The 19,003-nt window shown below is 36.1% G+C and overlaps 2 protein-coding genes and 1 long non-coding RNA gene across 3 annotated transcripts; 1 reads left to right on the forward strand and 2 right to left on the reverse strand.

Moving 5' to 3' along the window:
• The first annotated feature begins 2,568 nt into the window (after positions 1–2,568).
• Positions 2,569–3,012, forward strand: LOC113333799 (prostatic spermine-binding protein-like). Its single transcript, XM_026580206.1, has one exon. The coding sequence runs from the start codon at positions 2,569–2,571 to the stop codon at positions 3,010–3,012; it is 444 nt and encodes a 147-aa protein (XP_026435991.1).
• A 3,386-nt stretch (positions 3,013–6,398) lies between these two features.
• On the reverse strand, positions 6,399–8,916 carry LOC113333503. Its single transcript, XR_003352090.1, has 3 exons — positions 8,514–8,916; positions 7,341–8,268; positions 6,399–7,073 (listed from the first exon to the last, which is right to left on the reverse strand). It is a non-coding gene; the product is annotated as an uncharacterized LOC113333503 (long non-coding RNA).
• A 5,361-nt stretch (positions 8,917–14,277) lies between these two features.
• LOC113333697 (gamma carbonic anhydrase 1, mitochondrial-like) lies at positions 14,278–17,275 on the reverse strand. The gene is made up of 5 exons (XM_026580127.1): positions 17,014–17,275; positions 16,667–16,810; positions 16,397–16,522; positions 16,126–16,277; positions 14,278–14,825 (listed from the first exon to the last, which is right to left on the reverse strand). Exons 1-5 carry the CDS (start codon positions 17,126–17,128, stop codon positions 14,541–14,543), a joined length of 822 nt encoding a protein of 273 aa, XP_026435912.1. The 5' UTR covers positions 17,129–17,275; the 3' UTR covers positions 14,278–14,540.
• Between the last annotated feature and the right edge of the window lie 1,728 nt (positions 17,276–19,003).

Raw genomic sequence — 19,003 nt, forward strand, 5'->3', positions numbered from 1 at the left:
TTAATAAACAAATCTGTATCACACAGAAAAGTTTACGATAATAGATAAATCTGTCTCCCATGGAAATACCTACAAGTTTTTGTTCCGTCTTTTGATAAATCAAGTTGAACAGGAACTAATTGATAACCCGGACTTATATTCCCGAAGAAAAGCCTAGTGTTATCAATCACCTCACAATAATCTTAATCGACGCGGCGAAAGAAGATATTTTGGAATCAGAAACGGTGAGACGAAGATGTTTGTGACTACCTTTATATCTTGCCTACCGGAGATAACAATCTCAAGCCAATCGTTACGATTGTACTCAATACGATAGAATATGTAAGATCATAACACAAAACTACGAGAAAGTAGTATCGTTCTGGCTTCACAATCCCAATGAAGTCTTTAAGTTGTTAACCTGGTTTACAAGAAGAAACCTAAGGTTAAAGGAGAATCGACTCTAGATAATACAACTAGTATCACACATGAGGTGTGGGGATTAGGTTTCCCAGTTGCTAGAGTTCTCCCTTATATAGTCTTTCAAATCAGGGTTTGCAATCAATGTTAGCTTAGTAACAAAGCATTCAATATTCACCGTTAGATGAAAACCTGATTAGATTTCAAGCTAATATCTTTCAACCATTGAATCGAAAACCTAGATTTTTATACACAAATGAAATGCACGATTTTATGTTTATGTAACCGTACCCAAACATGTACATTTATTGGTTCAACATTAGTTAACCAAATGGTTAGCCATATGAGCACTTTCATATCAACCATATTCTTCTTCACCATAACTAGTTCAAATGACTCAAATGAAGTTAGAGAGTTGTTCAATTGTACAAATCTTATATAACTATACAAGACACAATCAAAGAAAAAACGATTTGATTCATTCGAATCGATTCACGAACTTTATATCCAAGGTTTGCATTTTGCATTACGTAGTTAATATAAATATAAGTTCACAAATAATCATTTTTAAATATAACCAAATCAAGTTCGCATACTTAGTTCGCGGACTTAAGTTCCCGGAAGGAGTTCACAAACTCCAACAGATATTCTCGGGATGAGAACCTCCGCCATTTCGCAGACTGGGTTCGCGGACTGAGTTCGTGGACTGAGTTCACAACTCTTGTTCCGGTTTTCCTAATCAACAAAGTACGCATACTTTGGTTCAAGGAATAAGGACTTATACATATATGTGTTGCCACACAATGCTTATATCCAACAATGGTTATATAATCTAAACTCCCATTTCAATTATTGAAACATTCTTAGAGGATGTTATATATTTGTTATTCACAAACCATTTTTCGTCAAAGCCATTCTCAAAGTGATTGAAACATAACATGACTTTCGTCACTAGGTAAATATGAACTTGGCCAAAGCGAAATCTTACCAACACATATTTCGAGAAATAGATAAGCTAGATAAACTCGGCTCGAAATAGAAAATGTGTATAATCAAAGTCTATATAGAAAAATGACTTTTGTATCAAGATAGGAGATAGAGTAAATACAATTTTGAGAGATAGATAAGTTCAAGTCTCCACATACCTTTTAGTCGATGAAGTTCCATCAGTTCCTTGAGTAGTTCTTCGTCTTGTATAATGATCTTCATGGAGTTTTTGAGCTCAACTACACTTTCTATCCTAGTCCGAGACTTAGCTATAGTAGACTAGAAATCAAAACTTATAGTTTTGATCACTAACATTGACAAACATGCTTGAGATAGCGACGCACGCGAGTTCGACCGAGCAGTGCTCTAACAGGATGTACCTGTGCATCACTGTTTTTTTACCACAGCAAATGGAAGCGCGCTTACCAAGAGCCAATTTTCTCACTACTTTGAATCATTGGATAGAATGAAAAAAAAACAACTGGCCAGTTCATATACATAAATATCTAACGAATAGCATTAAGAAACATATCCGGTCACCACTTAAAGTCAATGGTTGTATAGTATACCTGTCGGTAAGCTTACATGTGTACATTGTTTTACACCAGTTTTAAGTTGTACCAATTTACATGCTTTGGTTCATTGTATTTGTTGGGTCCTATCACATTTCTAACTCTTTACCTGTTTGTTAATGCAGTATTGGTTTGTTGAACACAACAACAATATGACGCCAAGCAATGAACAAGGTTTCCCTAGGTTTCTAAGGTGGGTAATAAGTGATATCAGTAATACAATTGAGAGATACCTAAATGAAACTATGAAAAAGGTAAGTCGATAACTTTCTTACGATAGTGATTTATTCCTAGATGTGCACATTAATATACACCTTGATAAGGCATACAAAATGGTGACAAAATTCTAAATTTTGTCATGTGTATAACAATATACACCTGTAACAAAAATGTAAAAGGATATACACCTGTATCCATATTGATACTTTGGCATGTTTTCATATGCAACCAGGATGGGTAAAATCTTGCAGTGATGAACAACAATAGATTTTGGATGAGTACGGAAAGAATATGCAAGAAAATAGCACAAATACACTGAAGGAAAAGTTGTACATGGCACTAATGCAAAAAGATGAAGTATTGGAAGAGCTTTCGGACTTGCAGGTTAAACATGAAAAGCTTGTTAGCTTCATTAAAGAAAAAAGCAAAAAAAAATCATGTAGGTGATCTGAGGAATGTGCAAAATGATAAGGATCTTGTTGATTTATGTGTTGACACCTTGCAAGAAATAATTTCATTTAACAAAGCATTAAAAAGTGAGGATGAACGTGATGATGATGAGCAGGATGAGGAGGAATGTGAGAAAGGTGAGAAAAGTGGCAAAGGCGGTGATATAGATGATAGTGATGATGATGAGGAGGAGGAATGTGAGAAAGGTAAGAAAAGTGGCAAAGGTGGTGATGTGGATGATAGTGATGATGATGAGGAGGAAGGTGATAAAGGTAAGAAAGGTGGAAAAGGTGGTGGTGATCTGGATGATAGTGATGATGATGATGAGGAGGAGGAGGAGGGTGGCAAAGGTGGTGATCTACATGATGATGGCAATGAAAAATAGGGTAGCAAAGGTGGTGATGAGGAGGATAGAACTGAATCCCAAAAGAATGAAGTTCCATCTGAAACTCCTAAAAAGCCGAGGTATAACATCACTTTTATTAAATGTGGCAGTCATTTCTTTTTATATTCTTTATGTGTGTACATAGTTGTACACCAGTGTGCTAAAACTCATACCTTTTCTCAAAACTTGCATCTTTTAGCACTCCTTCATCAAAGACCAATGAGGGAAATGAAGGAAAGGATATGGAGGATGGAAGTGAATATGACAAAGGAATTGAGTCTGATACTGCTAACGAGCCTAGGTATGATGATCTAAGCTCGCATTTCTTTTCATTTTTTGTATATGTAGATAGTTGTACACCACTGATAAAAATCAGATAAAATTGTATTTTTCAGCAGGCCTTTGTCAAAGTCAAACGAAGAAGAGGATGGCAAGGATGGAACAAGCCTAAGAGTTGAGTCTGAAACTGCTAACAAGCCGAGGTATAAAAAAAATGATCTCAGCTCGCATTTTATTTCATTTTCTGTATATGAGTACCAAGATATACACCTTAGTGATTTCTTGTGTGTGTGTGTGTGTGTACAATAGTGTACAACTTTGTACAACCTAACAAAATTGCATTTTTCAGCACTTCTTTGCCAAAGACAAATGAAAAACCTGAAGATCAACAAGACCAGGTGGACCTTGATAACCAGGATGTGAGGAATACCACTCAAACTGCTGATATTAATAAAGCTATGATAATCGCAGTCAAGCCATATCTTAGCTGGATCCTAAATGCATGTTGCCGGTTGAAGAAGATGTCATTTTACTCACACAGGGAGAAGAGCCAGAGAAGGAGCCTTATACATCAATTGATGACCTTCTAGATAACTTGTTTGAAACTGTGTTCGTAAATCTTGAAAAAGGTTGTTACAAAACGGCATCATCTGAAGTGAAGGAAAAGATAGCAACCTTGATCCACGATTGTCCAAGATTTTCATTGTTGAGCCAAGAAGATCTAAAAGAAGAGTCGTCGCAAAAATCATTATCCAATGAAGATGTACGAGAAAGGATCGTTGCTGAAGCAGTGTAGTTCATCCAACAAAATGCTAGTGAATTTTTTAGCAGACAAGAGGTAGAATAAGAGAAGATGACACCAGTGAGGACAAGAGCAGGGAAGATGAAGGAAGCTGGGATGTTGAAGACATAAGCGGCTGGCAAGTTTTCCAAGACACCACAAAAGAGATTTGCAAAGAAAAAGCTTGATTCAGAGTTCACTGCCGAAGGTAAAACCAGACCACTAAAGATAAAAGAGGGACAAGAACCAGGTTATCCTGCGCCACTAAAGAGAAGAAAGGCAGGGGAGTGTCGTCCTGCTCTTCCATTGCCAGATATTCGCCAATCTCCACTATACCATGCAATGGAACCAGGAGATGCCAAAAAAAAGGATACAGAAGTTCTTTGACTATGCAATCCTGATGTAAGTTCACAAAACAATTACCTGAATCTTATAAAAAAAAGGTATGTGCACCACTATGTATACCATTTTAACATTTCCTTTATGATTCCACAGATCTGTAGCTTGGGAACTAACAAGACTCGAAGATCCAACAGTCAGAGAAGATATTCTGATTATGGGAAAAATACTTCGTGAACTAATGTTCAACAAATATCTGGACCAAGAGGTACTGCAGTTCTACAACCATCGACGTAGACGAGCGCTTTTCAGAGATAGATTTCGTCATCCAGATGATAAAAAGTAGTTGAGCTGTGAAATAATGGGTCCTACTGCATGTGTAAGTTTCTCAAAAAAAATCAAAATGTCACATATATATATATATATATATATATATAGTTTAATGATGTGTACATAGTTGTACACCTAATTGACATGACATGTTCTATGTGTTTGTAGATTTATTTAGTTGTGTACATAGATGTACACTTATATCATATGTCATGGATATACAGTCTGTTAAATGTTGGCATGGATGCTTGATTGATAGATTTATTTATGTGTGTACATAGTTGTACACCTATATCATATGTCATAAATATACGGTCTGTTTTCAGGCCTAAAATGTTTGATTTGTTAGTTTTCTGTAGTATTCTACATGCTTGTTAGTTTTATGGTCTGATTAAGGTGAACCTAATTCATTTTATTTTATTGATTGCAGTACTATGTCAAGTATAGTATCATGATCGCGGTACAAAATCTTGTGGTTGATTTCATACAGGACATACCTGAGAATCTGGAAGTTCTTGTGATCCCCGTCAATCATTCTACAGAACAAATGAGGGTAGGACAACACTTGTATCTTTTGAAGTTTGATTTTGAAGCTCTAGAGTGGAAATGGTACAACTTGTTACACACAGAAAATGTTGAGGACTGTAAAAAAGATGCACAACAAATGGCATATGCGGTGCAATTGGAACTCAACAAGAAGAGAGCATTAATGGGTGATGCACCTATACATGCGCACGAAATAAACGTCATGCCATGCCCTGCAAAAAGATTCAACTCGGATTTCCTCCTATACACTTGTTGCTTTATGAAACGAAGTGTGAAGAAAACAAAGAGTATCGAAAGAGATCAGAAGACGGCCGAAGACATTTGTCAGCAAGTGAGATCAAAACTGGTGGCCAAAATGCTGAAAAAAGTTGGAAGTTATGAAAAAGTGTGGGATATAGCAGAGGATGAAGAGCACAAGGCATGGCGTGTGAGTAAAGGAATGCAACCATTAAAGAAGAAGAGGAGTTTTTAAGATTCATATACAAGATCACTTTCTGAATTGCTTCTAAACATTTTCTATCTTTAGACAACTTTCCAAATTTTAGTTTTAAACTCTTTGTTTAAGACTTATCACTACTATAAAGAACTTGAATTAATCTTTTTATTAGTTTCAATATTGATGTTTTGAAAGTAGACTTGCGTCAGTACTGGTGTATATTACAGGTTAGGAAATATTAAGGTGTACTTGATTGTGCACAGTTACTGACAGAGCAGAAAATTATCACAATAATGGTACAGGAAGGTGTACATTGTGTGGGTGGTTCATACTTAAATTTAACAGACATTACTTAGCGATACGTTTAGTTAAGACTTCAAAATAGTATGAAGTAAATTTTAAGTAATAGAGAGTTGTTCTAGACTTCAAGTGTCATGCATGCCATCATCACCACCATTTATTAATAAAATTTATCAATTAGGTACACATGTACTGACATATTTTTATACTTATCCAGGCCTGCATAACTGAAAACATAAAAATTGAACATAGCAAAAGTAATTATACATATCTGAAAAAACATAGAATATTGCTAAATAAAATAAACTAGTAGCATTCATTGTACAACAAGGTGTACATAATGGTACACATGTAAAAAGACAGGTAAGAAAACTGAAGTGCACATGAAGGTGTACATAATGGTACACATGTACTGGCACTAATTATCCATGCCAAAGAAAATTCAAAAGACATTACCAAAAGTAAAAACCAAACACAAAGAATCTTTTGAATAGATCAAACACAGAAAAAAGCATCAAGGCATGGGGCGGGTAGATCTGTTGTGGTGACCAAGGGTGAAGCACTTTGTGCACATCACAGGCCTATTTTGCTTCTCCCAAGCATTCTTGATATTCTGTGTTCTTCGTCTACCATGTGGAGGAAGAGAAATAGGAACAATAACCCTATCACTAGGATCATAAGCCTGAGGCTTGTCATAATTGGGGATTGGCAAGATGATCTCATGGTATGTCCTGTTGTACCATTCAGTGGTGAAGTATGGCTCAAAAAATGAATAGATGTCCTCCCTCGTAGCTTGAATGGCAGCACAAGCATGTGCACAAGGAAAACCATTAACTCGCCACTTGTGACATGTACAAGTTTTCTGCAATAGATCTACAGAATGAGACAGGGGAGATGCGACTTCGTACAATCTTTCCATGGACTCAGTAACAGTCCAAGTACGACCAATGTCGATGTTTTCCTTTAGTAAAGCCTCATATATGGGAGTGAGCCTAATATTGAAATTTTCTAGCTATCCTTCTCTCAGAATTCTTCTTCATAACCTTCAAACTAACATGATAAAAACACAAAACATAAAATCAAAACATGATCTAGAAGGAATATAAATAAAACATGTGTACAACAATGTACACATTAAGAAAATCCATGTGTACAACAATGTACACATAGTTGCAGAATCACAAATAAAACATGTGTACAAGTATGTACACATCAAGCAAATTTATGTGTGCAACAATGTATACAGATAAACATGTGTACAAGGGAAGATGTACACATCAAAAAAAATATGAATGAAACACTAAACATAAAACTCACCGTATTGCATCGAGAAGAGCTAAAGCAGGCAACTTTTTGAAATCAAGAATCCAGTTGTTGAAGGAATCGGAAAGAGTTGAAGAGTGAGCACTATATCTGCATATAGTAAAAAATGTATTTTCCCATATCTCCTTTGGAATAGTCCTGATATAATTAAAAACATGTCCACATCCAATTGCATCCATGCCCCACAAAGCTTCTTCAAAGTTCGTTGTTGTGTAAGAGTAAGCATCTTTGTCAAACAAATCAATAACGGCCTTCGAATTCGCATCACCTGATCCAATAGGGAGATTGCACTTGATGTGGTAAAAGCAATAGCTGTGATATGAATTAGGAAATACTTTTGGAATGCCCATCAAAATCCCTTCTCCACGATCACTAAGGAAAACAATCGGACGACCATCGACAACTTATTTAAGATTGTCCAGAAACCAAAACCAATTTTCTTTGTTTTCAGCAGAAACAAGAAAAAAGAAAATGGGTAAAAACCATTGCTACATGTTACATCCATCAAAGCACCCCCTGAATCTACCAGTAAGGAAAGTAACGTCCAAGTAAATCATCGGCCTGAAATACCTATAGCTATGCTTGCAAGCACCAAAACAAATGAAAATCCTCTGAAATCTTTTGGTTGCATGATCAACTTAAAAATTCCCAAAGCTATCAGGATTAGTTTTCTCAATGCCTTTGACATACCAAGTTAAATCGTTATACGACTTCTCGTCATCATCAAACTGTTCTTCAAATACGGTTTCTTTCTCTCTACGGGCAATGGTGATACTTAATATTGGACCCATAAGTCTTCTTAAAAAGTGACATGATCTGTCTGGGTTTTAAACTAGGATCACCCTGTATATTGTCAGCGATCAAATGCTTGAATAACTTGGTTGTCACCGCAGGACTCTTCAACCTAAAACCAACACCATAACTACAAAAAAAAAACTGGAATAAGTAATGTGCACCACAATGTACACCTAATAAGATCTCAAAACCAACACCACATATGCAACAAGAAAACACAGACCAAGCAAGAATATGTAATTTACACCACAATGTGCCACCTAAAAATCCTATGACAAGTAATGTGCACCACAATGTACACGTAAAACAAGTCTACATATAAAATCCTAAAAACAAGAATTCGTAATGTGGACTAATATGAACACCACTAACCTGTGAATAACATTAGAATCTTTCAGCACGAACCGAGAAATGTCACCATTCACAGGCCCAAAGTGAATCCTCCAACCACAATCATTTTCTTCGCACTTTCCAGTAAAACGCGTCTTGTCATTTTTAAGAATAATAATCTTGTAACCAGTAGCCATCTTGTACTTATCAACAGCAAGTCTAACAGTTTTAACACCACCCATAAATTCTCTACCAACTTTGTCAAAAACATAAATATATGAGAACAATATCTATATACCCCTAGTATGAGACCCCTTGAAAAACATCCTTTCAAACTTAATATATACCCCTAAGCTTAATACATTACTAAAATACCCTCTTTTATATAATGTATATACAAAACCACTACCACTACACTATTCAAAAAAAGAAAAAAACACTCTACTGCCCACCACCGCCAACAACCACCACCACTGTTCACCACCGCCGCCGTCCACCAACCACCATCGTCGTCCACTGTTGCCACCACCAACTACCACCGCCTCCGACCACCACCACTATCCACCGCCAACCACCACCACTTTCTGCCACCGCCGCCAACCACCACCACTTTCTTCCATCGCCGCCAACCACCACCACTTTTCGCCTCCGCCACCACCACCACCAGCAACTACCAATTCCACCACCACCATGTGGAGTCAACTTGTTGAAGTTGTCTCCAAATCTAAAGGAAACTTGCTGAAGTTGTTTCGAAAAGTGGAGGCAACTAACTCAAGTTGTCTCCAATAAATAGTGTGTAGTAATAAGCTGCAAAACAAAAATAGAGACAACTAACTCAAGTTGTCTCCGAATCTGAGACAACTAGCTCAAGTTGTCTTCAAAATTCAAGGCAACTAGCACAAAGTTGTCTTTGAATCTCGAGCCAACCAGCTCTGAGTAGTTTCCATATTTGAAAGCAACTTGTTCAGGTTGTCTACAATTATGGAGACAACTAGCTCAACTTGTCTCCAAATATGGAGGCAACTAGCTCAAGTTGCCTCCAAATATGGAATCAACTAGCTCAAGTTTCCTCTGAATATGGAGTCAACTAGCTCAAGTTGCCTTCAAATATGGAGGCAACTAGCACAAGTTGTCTCCAAAAAGAAAACATATACACAATTAAATAAACCTGGCGTGAGTCGAACATCTTCTAACATATAGTCATTTGTGCTACCATTGCACCACAGATTCGTCAATACAAAACAACGTATCAAAATCACATCCAATAAACAGATAAATAGTAATACAGACCAAACATGTCAATCAACAAACAATCCAAAACTATCTTCTTCACAACCTGAAATCAAACATACAAATGAAAATTTACCAAGAAGAGAACGATTTACCTAAGTCCCTGAACTGTGATTTGTTCAAGATTACAGTCGGTACACATACTTCAAGACTAGGATCAAGCTCTTTACAGCCGGTACACATACTTCAAGACTAGGATCAAGCTCTTTCCTGGTAAACCCCAAACAACAAGGTTACAGAAGCACTAACCAGAAGTTCCACTATATTTATTAAATTATCCACCTAATTTTTCAAACATAACCAATAAAATAAAAAAACGCAGAACACAAGGTTTCCTCTGGATGCACGACACGTCAATGAGGCAAGCAACAAAGTGATCACGACTCTACAACAATTTTTATTTTTTTTCGTATACTCCATGAGAAAATGATCCATGTTACTGTCTCTGTAATTGGCCTGCAGTGACGTTAGTTAACTAAAATGTAGTACACTTTTTCATATAGAGAGCTCGAACTAAATTAGACAAAACTATGCCGATTCTCCGGTTGGTACCAAAATTGTATGATCTTTTTTCTGTTCTTTTTTTCATTTTCATCAGCCACACAAAGAAACAATGTCATATACCATGTTACCAGAACCTTACAGTCACCTAACATGTGAATGAGCATCTTGTTCATCCTTGAATGTTTTGGCATCTAACATGTGAATGCATCTAGCTATGCCAATCAAAATAGACTGACAAAAACAAATATATAAATAAAGGGACAGCAAGTGCAATGGCAACCAATACGCATATATAAAAGAACGCACAAACAGTCATACACCATGTGATAAATCAGCAAACCCGATCCCTACCAAGATGGTATCAAATTGGCAGCCACGTATAACTAGTATCCAGTATTACCCAGAATAAAAACACTATTTGATCCAACATCCTAGTTGTTGTCGACGAAAATAACAACCAAAAAGTAAATGATACATACAAAATCCCCAATGTTATAGTCCCCAAATCTGCTTCAGAAACCAAAATAGTTATAAATTAAGTCGATCCCTATTGTTCATTCCACCATCCCAACAAAAACCACCACCAGCACCTTCACAACCACCACCACCATCACCTCCACTGCAACATCATCAACAACAACCACCACAACAACCACTACATTAAAATCAACGATATCTACAAAATATCATGAAAATTGAAAACTTAAAAATCAGTTCTAAAACAAAATTGATCAAATTAATATAGATTCAATACTAAATATCGTGGTGGTTGCGGCGAAATTGGGAAGGCAGTGATGATACGTCGGAGTTTTTCAGATCCATCGGTAACTACTTTAATTTCAACTAAACCAAACACGCAACAAATCAAATCCATAATTACCAGAAAATCAACAACCTAAATCAACAAATCAAATCGATATTACCAGAAACCAAAATCGAAAAAAATAAAATCTTTATCTCGATCATCTGGACCTTCGACTAACATTGAAATAACTCTTAAAATCAGTGAAAATGAATTGTTGATGGTGACTATAAAGTTTAATTGTTAAGATTTCATTGATGGCAGAGGTGGTAATGGCGGAGGTGGTGATGGTGGTGGTGGATAATAGAAGAGGAGAGAGGCGATTTAGATCTGAAATTGTAATATGGATTTTCATTTAAATCTATTTTTTTATTAACATGAAAAGGGTATTTACGAGATTTATAATTAAATTGATTATCTTCCGGATGCTGAAGGGCATATACATAATGGATAAGGGTATATTTGCAGGATCCATGGATAGTAGGGGTGTTTATAACATTCCCACTAAATCTATTCATCAGTAATCAGAGACTTGGCCTTGTCTGCATCATGATCTAACACCCTTACAAGTTTAGGACTTTCAGTTACACAAGAATTTGCAGTACTAGAACCAGAACTAGTGCTACAACCAGACTTAGAACAAGAAGTATGATTCTGAATCACGTCAACATTCAAATAGAAATCTTCATTCTTAATAAGAATAATAAGAGCAATTTAACCTTTCAGTTGTATATCACCTTGTAAAAAAACTAATTGCTCATTATCCATATAGCTGAAACGTATACTCCCAGGAGACAAAGACCTCCAATGCTTGCATGCGAAATGCTTCAATTCATCTACGGTTGTCGAAGTATTAACACGAAAAGCAGCAGAATGCTCACCATGATTTAAAACAGCATGAATAACCTTCTCAGACATATTTGATACCCCTACATATTACAAAAGAAATTATAATAAACATTTGAAGCTTCAAATCACAATTTCAGATTTTAATATCCTAAAACTTAAACAGTGTACAGGAAATTACACATTTAATCGAAGCCAAAACATCAAATAACAGTAAACCTAAATCAAATATTCCATCAATTAAGCTTCAGAATCTTACTGGAGCACATAATTGAATAAATCAGAAGCCTACGATCTAATATCAGTTCGATTTCATATCATGCATCATAAAACTAAAATCATCGTCAAACAGCAGTAAACAAAAATCGTTTCACAAGAATCAAAAGCTAATATATAACAAATATCAAGTCAAAATCATACAAACAATAAGATGTAACAGATCGAATTCATATCATCAACTCATAAACTCAGAAAAACTAAAAAAATCAGAAACAAATCTGAAAAATAGATGTAGCAGATCGTACAACCAAAAAAAAAAAAAAAACTAACCTGAGGTTGAATTATGCTGCAGAAACAAATCAAATCCAACCTAATCTCCATGAATCTGATAAATCACCTCCGAAATTTATATCTGGATCGATCTATCTCTCAATCTGTCGTGAATTAAAATATGAAATCAAAAAAATCGACTTCAGAACATTTTCGAAAGTAACCTGAAGTTGAATTATGATGAAGAAATGATTAAATCCTCTCTGAAACTGTTAAATCGCCTCCCAAAATTAATGTCTGACCTGCTCCCTATTTTGAATTCATGATTGGGATCCAAAAAAATCGATTTCAAAACACTTGTTATATATATGGAATCGGTTCAAGGGTAATTAAGGTATATCGAAAACTCGGGACTCGTCTTGCTTTTGGACTAACTCGTCCATGTTTGGACTAAACTGTCGCACGCGGGGTTTATTTGGACTAGGGGGTACTGGGCTTCAGATGAGTGGGCTAAAGCGTCCAAAGCCCACAAACTTTGGGACTAAACGTCAATTTGTACTTTAGTTTTTCAGTCACGTACACCGTAACACCATGATTTATACGGGTTGATATCAGCTCTACTGAGAGCTGATACCAGTCCATATAGGACAAAAAGATCCTGGCGATTCTGACCATTGGATCGGTGGATTGATATCAGCCCCTAATAGAGTTGGTATGAGCCCATATAAATCATGCATAACACGGTGTTGAGCACCAACCACGAGTTTTCATCTCTTTTGTTATTTGATAAGATACATACGTAACAACGAACATACAAATGTAAATTAAAAATCCACTGTAAAAAAAATAACCAATAATAAAATTTAATGTTGATTCAAAACGTGTTACGAGAAAACAAAAAAAGTTATAGTTTAGTGCAGAGCATATAGGAATCTTGTTTTCCATTAATCCTTGATAGCTTAGTATAGAGCGTGCTGATAACATCTTGTGAAATAGAGAAAGAGACAAAATAGAGGGGAAGAAGAGAGCGGGATTTCTTGTTAGAGAAGTATGTAATACAAAGGTTTAAGACTCTATTTATAGAGTTTACATATTTCGTGCCCAAGTAATAGGGTTCCACTAAAGGGGACATCTACATAATAAACTATCGTTTATAACAAATTTATAATTTTGTCCCCCGTTTGGGACCGGATAAAAACATTATTTAAGAGAGTTTATTAAATAATCGAATATTAAGTAATAGTGTTTCTACTGTATAATCTGTGGTGGAGAATAACAGGGAAGGATCAAAATTTGGTCAAACGGATATTATATGTCCGCCCAAGTGAGGCGAACTTTATATGTCCGTCTGGTGATGATTCACCACATGTGCCACAAATGCTTGTGACTTAATATATTGGTTTATATTAAACGGGCAGACTTTATATGTTCGCTCCACCATCGTGTGCACATTTAATCTCCGTCCCACTCCGAACGGTTATCATACCAGAGCCCCTCTCCGCTCCACCATATAGTTTTGCTCCAGTTTGCAGACCAAATATACTCCCGAACCCTAGAAATCTCGACCATATATAATTTTGTTCCGTTCCACTGCGATTCATTTTCTAACCAAATATGGTTTTGCTCCAACTTTTGCTCGTCCATTGTGTACCTCTTACCCACCATAATTATCAGTAGAATCACTGATGACCTACTAAGCTGCATTTAAGAGAGGGCGATCGTGCTCAACATTGTTTGAGATAACAGGGAGATTCTAAAAGCATATAACAGTAACTACACTGGAACATGAGCAGATGTTACTTGAAGGTCAGGATGAACTAATTATTACTGCCATGCCAAAGAAAGCTACAGCTTTCATTGAAAGAAATCTAGGAATCAAAGAAAAGAAAATAAACATGCATTAAAATTGTGGCACCAGTTTGTGTAGAAACAAAAATGGCAACTCAGATAATAAACAAAGAAAAGGATGCCCGGGACACCAGACACGCCATGATAAATCTTGAAAGGCTTCCAGGTCCCAAAATTATTAGAAAAAGAAAAGATTCCAATCACCAGAAATCCTCACGTAACAACAAAAATCCTTCACAATCAACCTCAATGATTTTCGGAGGATTCTCTACCTTGTGAAAAGCTTTCTTTTAAGCAGCAACTTTGGGTGTTCTGTCTCCTGGTAGGATGTTATCAGGAAGGATTAGTTCTGGGGGCACTTCACGAACAACACCCAACATAGAATCGTACTCCTCATCTTTGTGAGCATGCTTCTTGCGTAAAGCCTTCTCAAACTCGATCTCCTCAAAACCCTTGGCATTCTCAGCCGCATGAACTTGTGCTAAGTTGGAGTAGTTGGTGGCCGACTTAGAAATGAACGCTATCTCTTCTTCTGTAAGCTTCCTCAGGAACTTCGCTGGATTTCCTCCCCAAACCTGCATATTTAGGTAACTTTGGAACTCATTACAATAATTATGTTAAGGCTTCTTCATGAAGAATACATGGCATGCTGATAGTTTATGGAGAAGGATCACTCAGTTACACATCTAGAAGATGGAATTATAATAACTGTGTTAAGGCTTCTTAATGAAGAATACATGGCATGCTGATAGTTTATGGAGAAGGATCACTCAGTTACACATCTAGAAGATGGAATATAAATACTTGCTATCAAGCCTCCAACGGCATCCTGAAACCTTGGGCATCACCTATGGATTTTTTTCACATATAAAACAGCCACATAATATGACAACACTGATGCAGGAATCAGCTCCAATAACAACTCAACTATCTTGTTTTACAGTGTGGCACATAACAAATGTGAAGTAGAAAACAAAAAGATGTAAAGAGCTTTTCTTTCAATGCATCTAACCCGTGAGATCTAGCCTTGGTGTAGTTAACACCAGAATGAAAAAAGTTGAACCGGAAACGTGCTAAATATCTAGACTTCTGTGTAACAATGTCACCCTGTTTTCCAAATCTCACTGTGTTGAACTTACATGGACACAGCAACAGCTATGCCAGCCTTTAAACTTTATATTTTTGCATCTTAGCTTTCTAAACTTGAAAAAATGGAAGAAGAAAGTGAACAAGAAACATGTCTACCTTTTTCTTCAATATTAACCTGGATCTATTAAGATATCCTAAAAAGAATGTACTTAATATAAACCCCAACTCCCATTTCCTAATCGGACACCTCGTACCGGAGTAACCATGTCATCGTTATATAGCTAGACTTAGCTGACATGCTATTCAACCCGTCATTCCTCTACCTATAGGATTTCTTCTTCTTGAGTTAGCATTCAACTTAACCAAATGAAATTGGACCCGGGAACAGGAAACTAATCCTTGTTGTGAAACAAGTTGCTAGACATTAAAGCTCTTTATAGTCACATGGAACGATTAATCACTAAAAATGCCAGCCCCAAGCATGTTTAAAATGATTAATCACTTTAAAAGCAAACAAAAAAAATGATAAGATGATTAAACTAGCAAAATCTATGGTCACAGCCAGCAGTATGGTTTCTTGAGATCAACAGAGTCCACTTTGTTCAGTATAAGTCTAACCTAATGATTTTTTCACACAAACGAATGCGAATGCTATCATCAACACAGTTGAACCAGGAAACGCTATAATGAAACCAATTTACAAAGTTGACACACTCTGAAACATATCTTGAGAGGGGAACAAAACAGGTGATTATACAATTCCAGAATAAGTATTTGCAAACAAACCTCCCCACTTGGAATCCTCGTGTCCTGCCTAACAAGAGCTCCAGCAGCAACCATGCCATGCTTCTCAACAACCACACCATCAAGCAAGGTAGCACCCATACCGACAAATGACTCATCTTCAACAGTGCAACCATGTAAAACAGCACTATGACCTGCTCAGTTTAAACTGAAAACTGTAAAGCACAACTCAAGAACCTTTTTAAATGTGTAATGCAAAAACTTGCAAACTGCAATAATCATATTGGGAAAGGTTTTGAACTTGTTATTTTACCTACGGTAACGTTGTCTCCGATAACGGTCGGTAATACCTTCCCTTTGAGATTTGTTTTTGCTACATGAATAAGAGAGTTGTCCTGGATATTCGTTCCGGATCCAACACTGATATGGTTAACATCACCTACACAAAAAACCAAACGTTTCGATATTCTTAAAGTTCAACTTTTCTTCCCAATTTGTTGTGCCTAATCAGAATTAATCACCTATATCAGAACAAAACTTGTGCAAATTTTCGACAAAACTAAAAGAACCAGGAAACTGTTACCTCTCAAAACACATCCATACCAAATTGATGATGCTCTTCCAATTTGTACATCTCCGATAATAGATGCACTAGGAGCCACAAATGCATCCTTAGAAACACTAGGAGCTTTGTCAAACATATTCATCAATGTCCTATGCCTTGATACTACAATTACATGAAAAAGCAAAAGGCACGATCAATAAAATAAAAATATTGAAACGACTATGCCTAAAAATAAGTAAATTAACCTAAGTTTGCTAAACCCTAAAAATGTAAAATACCAAAATTAGAAATTCTTTTTTTTTTCTAGGGCAGGAAATGAATGAAGAGAATTTGGTATGATAATAAATAACAACAATCAGGCATACATTGTTCATGGAAGTAATAGTTTCCTTGAAGTCGAGAACCAAGACGATCCATTGCTTGACCAGTTTCGCGAATCCAAAATCCAACCGTGTAGATCGCTTTTCCCAACGTACCCATTATTCCCCTTTCTTTTTCTGCCTAGAGATTTGATCTCTTATTCTTCTTCTTCTCTGGCGATTACTGGAGAGAGGGAGAGGGGAGAAAGAGTATCAGAAGAGGATTTTTCTTAGAGCTATAAAAGAGTGACAAAAATGAGGTTTTCATTTTGGTTTTGCTGCTTCATCTGAAATTTTCTTGATAGATCCTTCAGTTTATTGACTAATTCACAACAGAGGATCACTTAAGTGATATTTCAGCCCGTTACTTTACTGGGGCATCCAGCCCATTGCCTTAATAGCCGACTAGGCATCAGGTGAAGCCCAGACTTGGGGCTTAAAATAAACAAACACGCCCTGCTATCTCCCACCTTTTTCTTTAGATGATTCTTTTCTGTTTACCAAAGCCAAATGGTAAATCACCAAAAATCAGATATATATTTTAACCTTGAAATTCATCCCAAACATGGAAAAATAATAACAAAAATCCTAATAATTTCGTTGATAATAAAAAAAGACAGATACCTCCTCGCAACCCCTCTCTTCTTTGATAGAAACAGGAAAGAGAATTTCGAACCGCGACTTCAAAAATACTACAATACTTTACAAGGTTAGAAAGAAAAGTTGTTATCTCAAACGGGCAGGACAGTTTTAATTCAGTCAATCCTACAAGCTTTACCCAACGTATCAAATGCAGATACTAGCTCTTCCAAAAGACACTTTAGATAAATTAGATAAAATTCAAAGAAATTTTTGGTGAAATAAAAATAGATCAAAAGACAAAGATGGTTATGTAAAGGCGTATCGACATGTGTAAACAAAAATCGCAAGGGAGCTTGGGAATAAAGAATCCTCATAATTTCAATATAGCCCTTCTAACAAAGCTGGCTAACAGCGTAATGACAGAAAAAGAACAATCATGGGTGAAATTTCTTGAAACGAAATATTACCACGACTCAAATCCTTTCGAACAGTCGAGAAACTACGAACTCTCTTGGATTTACAAGCATTCAAAAAGGTATAAATATTATAAAAGGAAATTTTGATTGGGAAGTGAAAAATGGAGCTAATATACTGCACCAACACAGAACTTATATTACAGAAGTATGTGTGTTTTCTTAATTACTGTCACACATATAAGTTTCATAAATATGGTGTTTAGTGGTCACACTAATAAGTATGACTTTAATTAATTTAAATCACACTAAAAGGTATGTCAAATTTATATATTAGTGTAACAAATTTGGCATAATTAATTAAAAGAAAACATTTATTTTTAATTCCCCTCATTTCATTTCGGATATCTGCATCAACCTTCACTTCATTCACCTTTACGCCAACAAAAATATTCAACGTAGAAAACATTGCACTGTAATATAAATAAATTTAACGGAGTTTTTTTGTAGTAGCCTTAACTAATATTATAAAAAAATACTACTACCAGACAATCCTAAACACCAGCAATAGTTGGTTAATTAGCCATCGATACTAACCCCTAATTATACATGGTAAACGGTGTTCAACTGATAAATTACAACTGAACCCTACCCCCTATCACCTAGCCGCCACCAATATAAGCAGATAACTTTCCCTCTTTCCTATTTTGATTTGCACACTTCACCGCTGCTGCTAGAGTTTTACATTACTCATTGTTATTAATCTCAAGAAGTCTCATGAGTGTCACTTTTAAGCATGGCACACTGGTGTTGCTAGTCTTACAATGTTCATCCTTGGCAAGCTTAAGAAGTCACGTAAGTGCCACTTCTCGTACCTCTACATCCTCACTAAACACAATGTGCATCATGACGTAGGAAAACCATAGATTTTATTATAGCAAGCAATGAACCAAGATGAGGGCTTTCCTGATTTGGATAATAATGATTTAAGTTAATCACAA

The sequence above is a fragment of the Papaver somniferum genome, unplaced genomic scaffold (assembly GCF_003573695.1).
Source record: "Papaver somniferum cultivar HN1 unplaced genomic scaffold, ASM357369v1 unplaced-scaffold_133, whole genome shotgun sequence".
NCBI classification, from domain to species: Eukaryota; Viridiplantae; Streptophyta; class Magnoliopsida; order Ranunculales; family Papaveraceae; genus Papaver; species Papaver somniferum.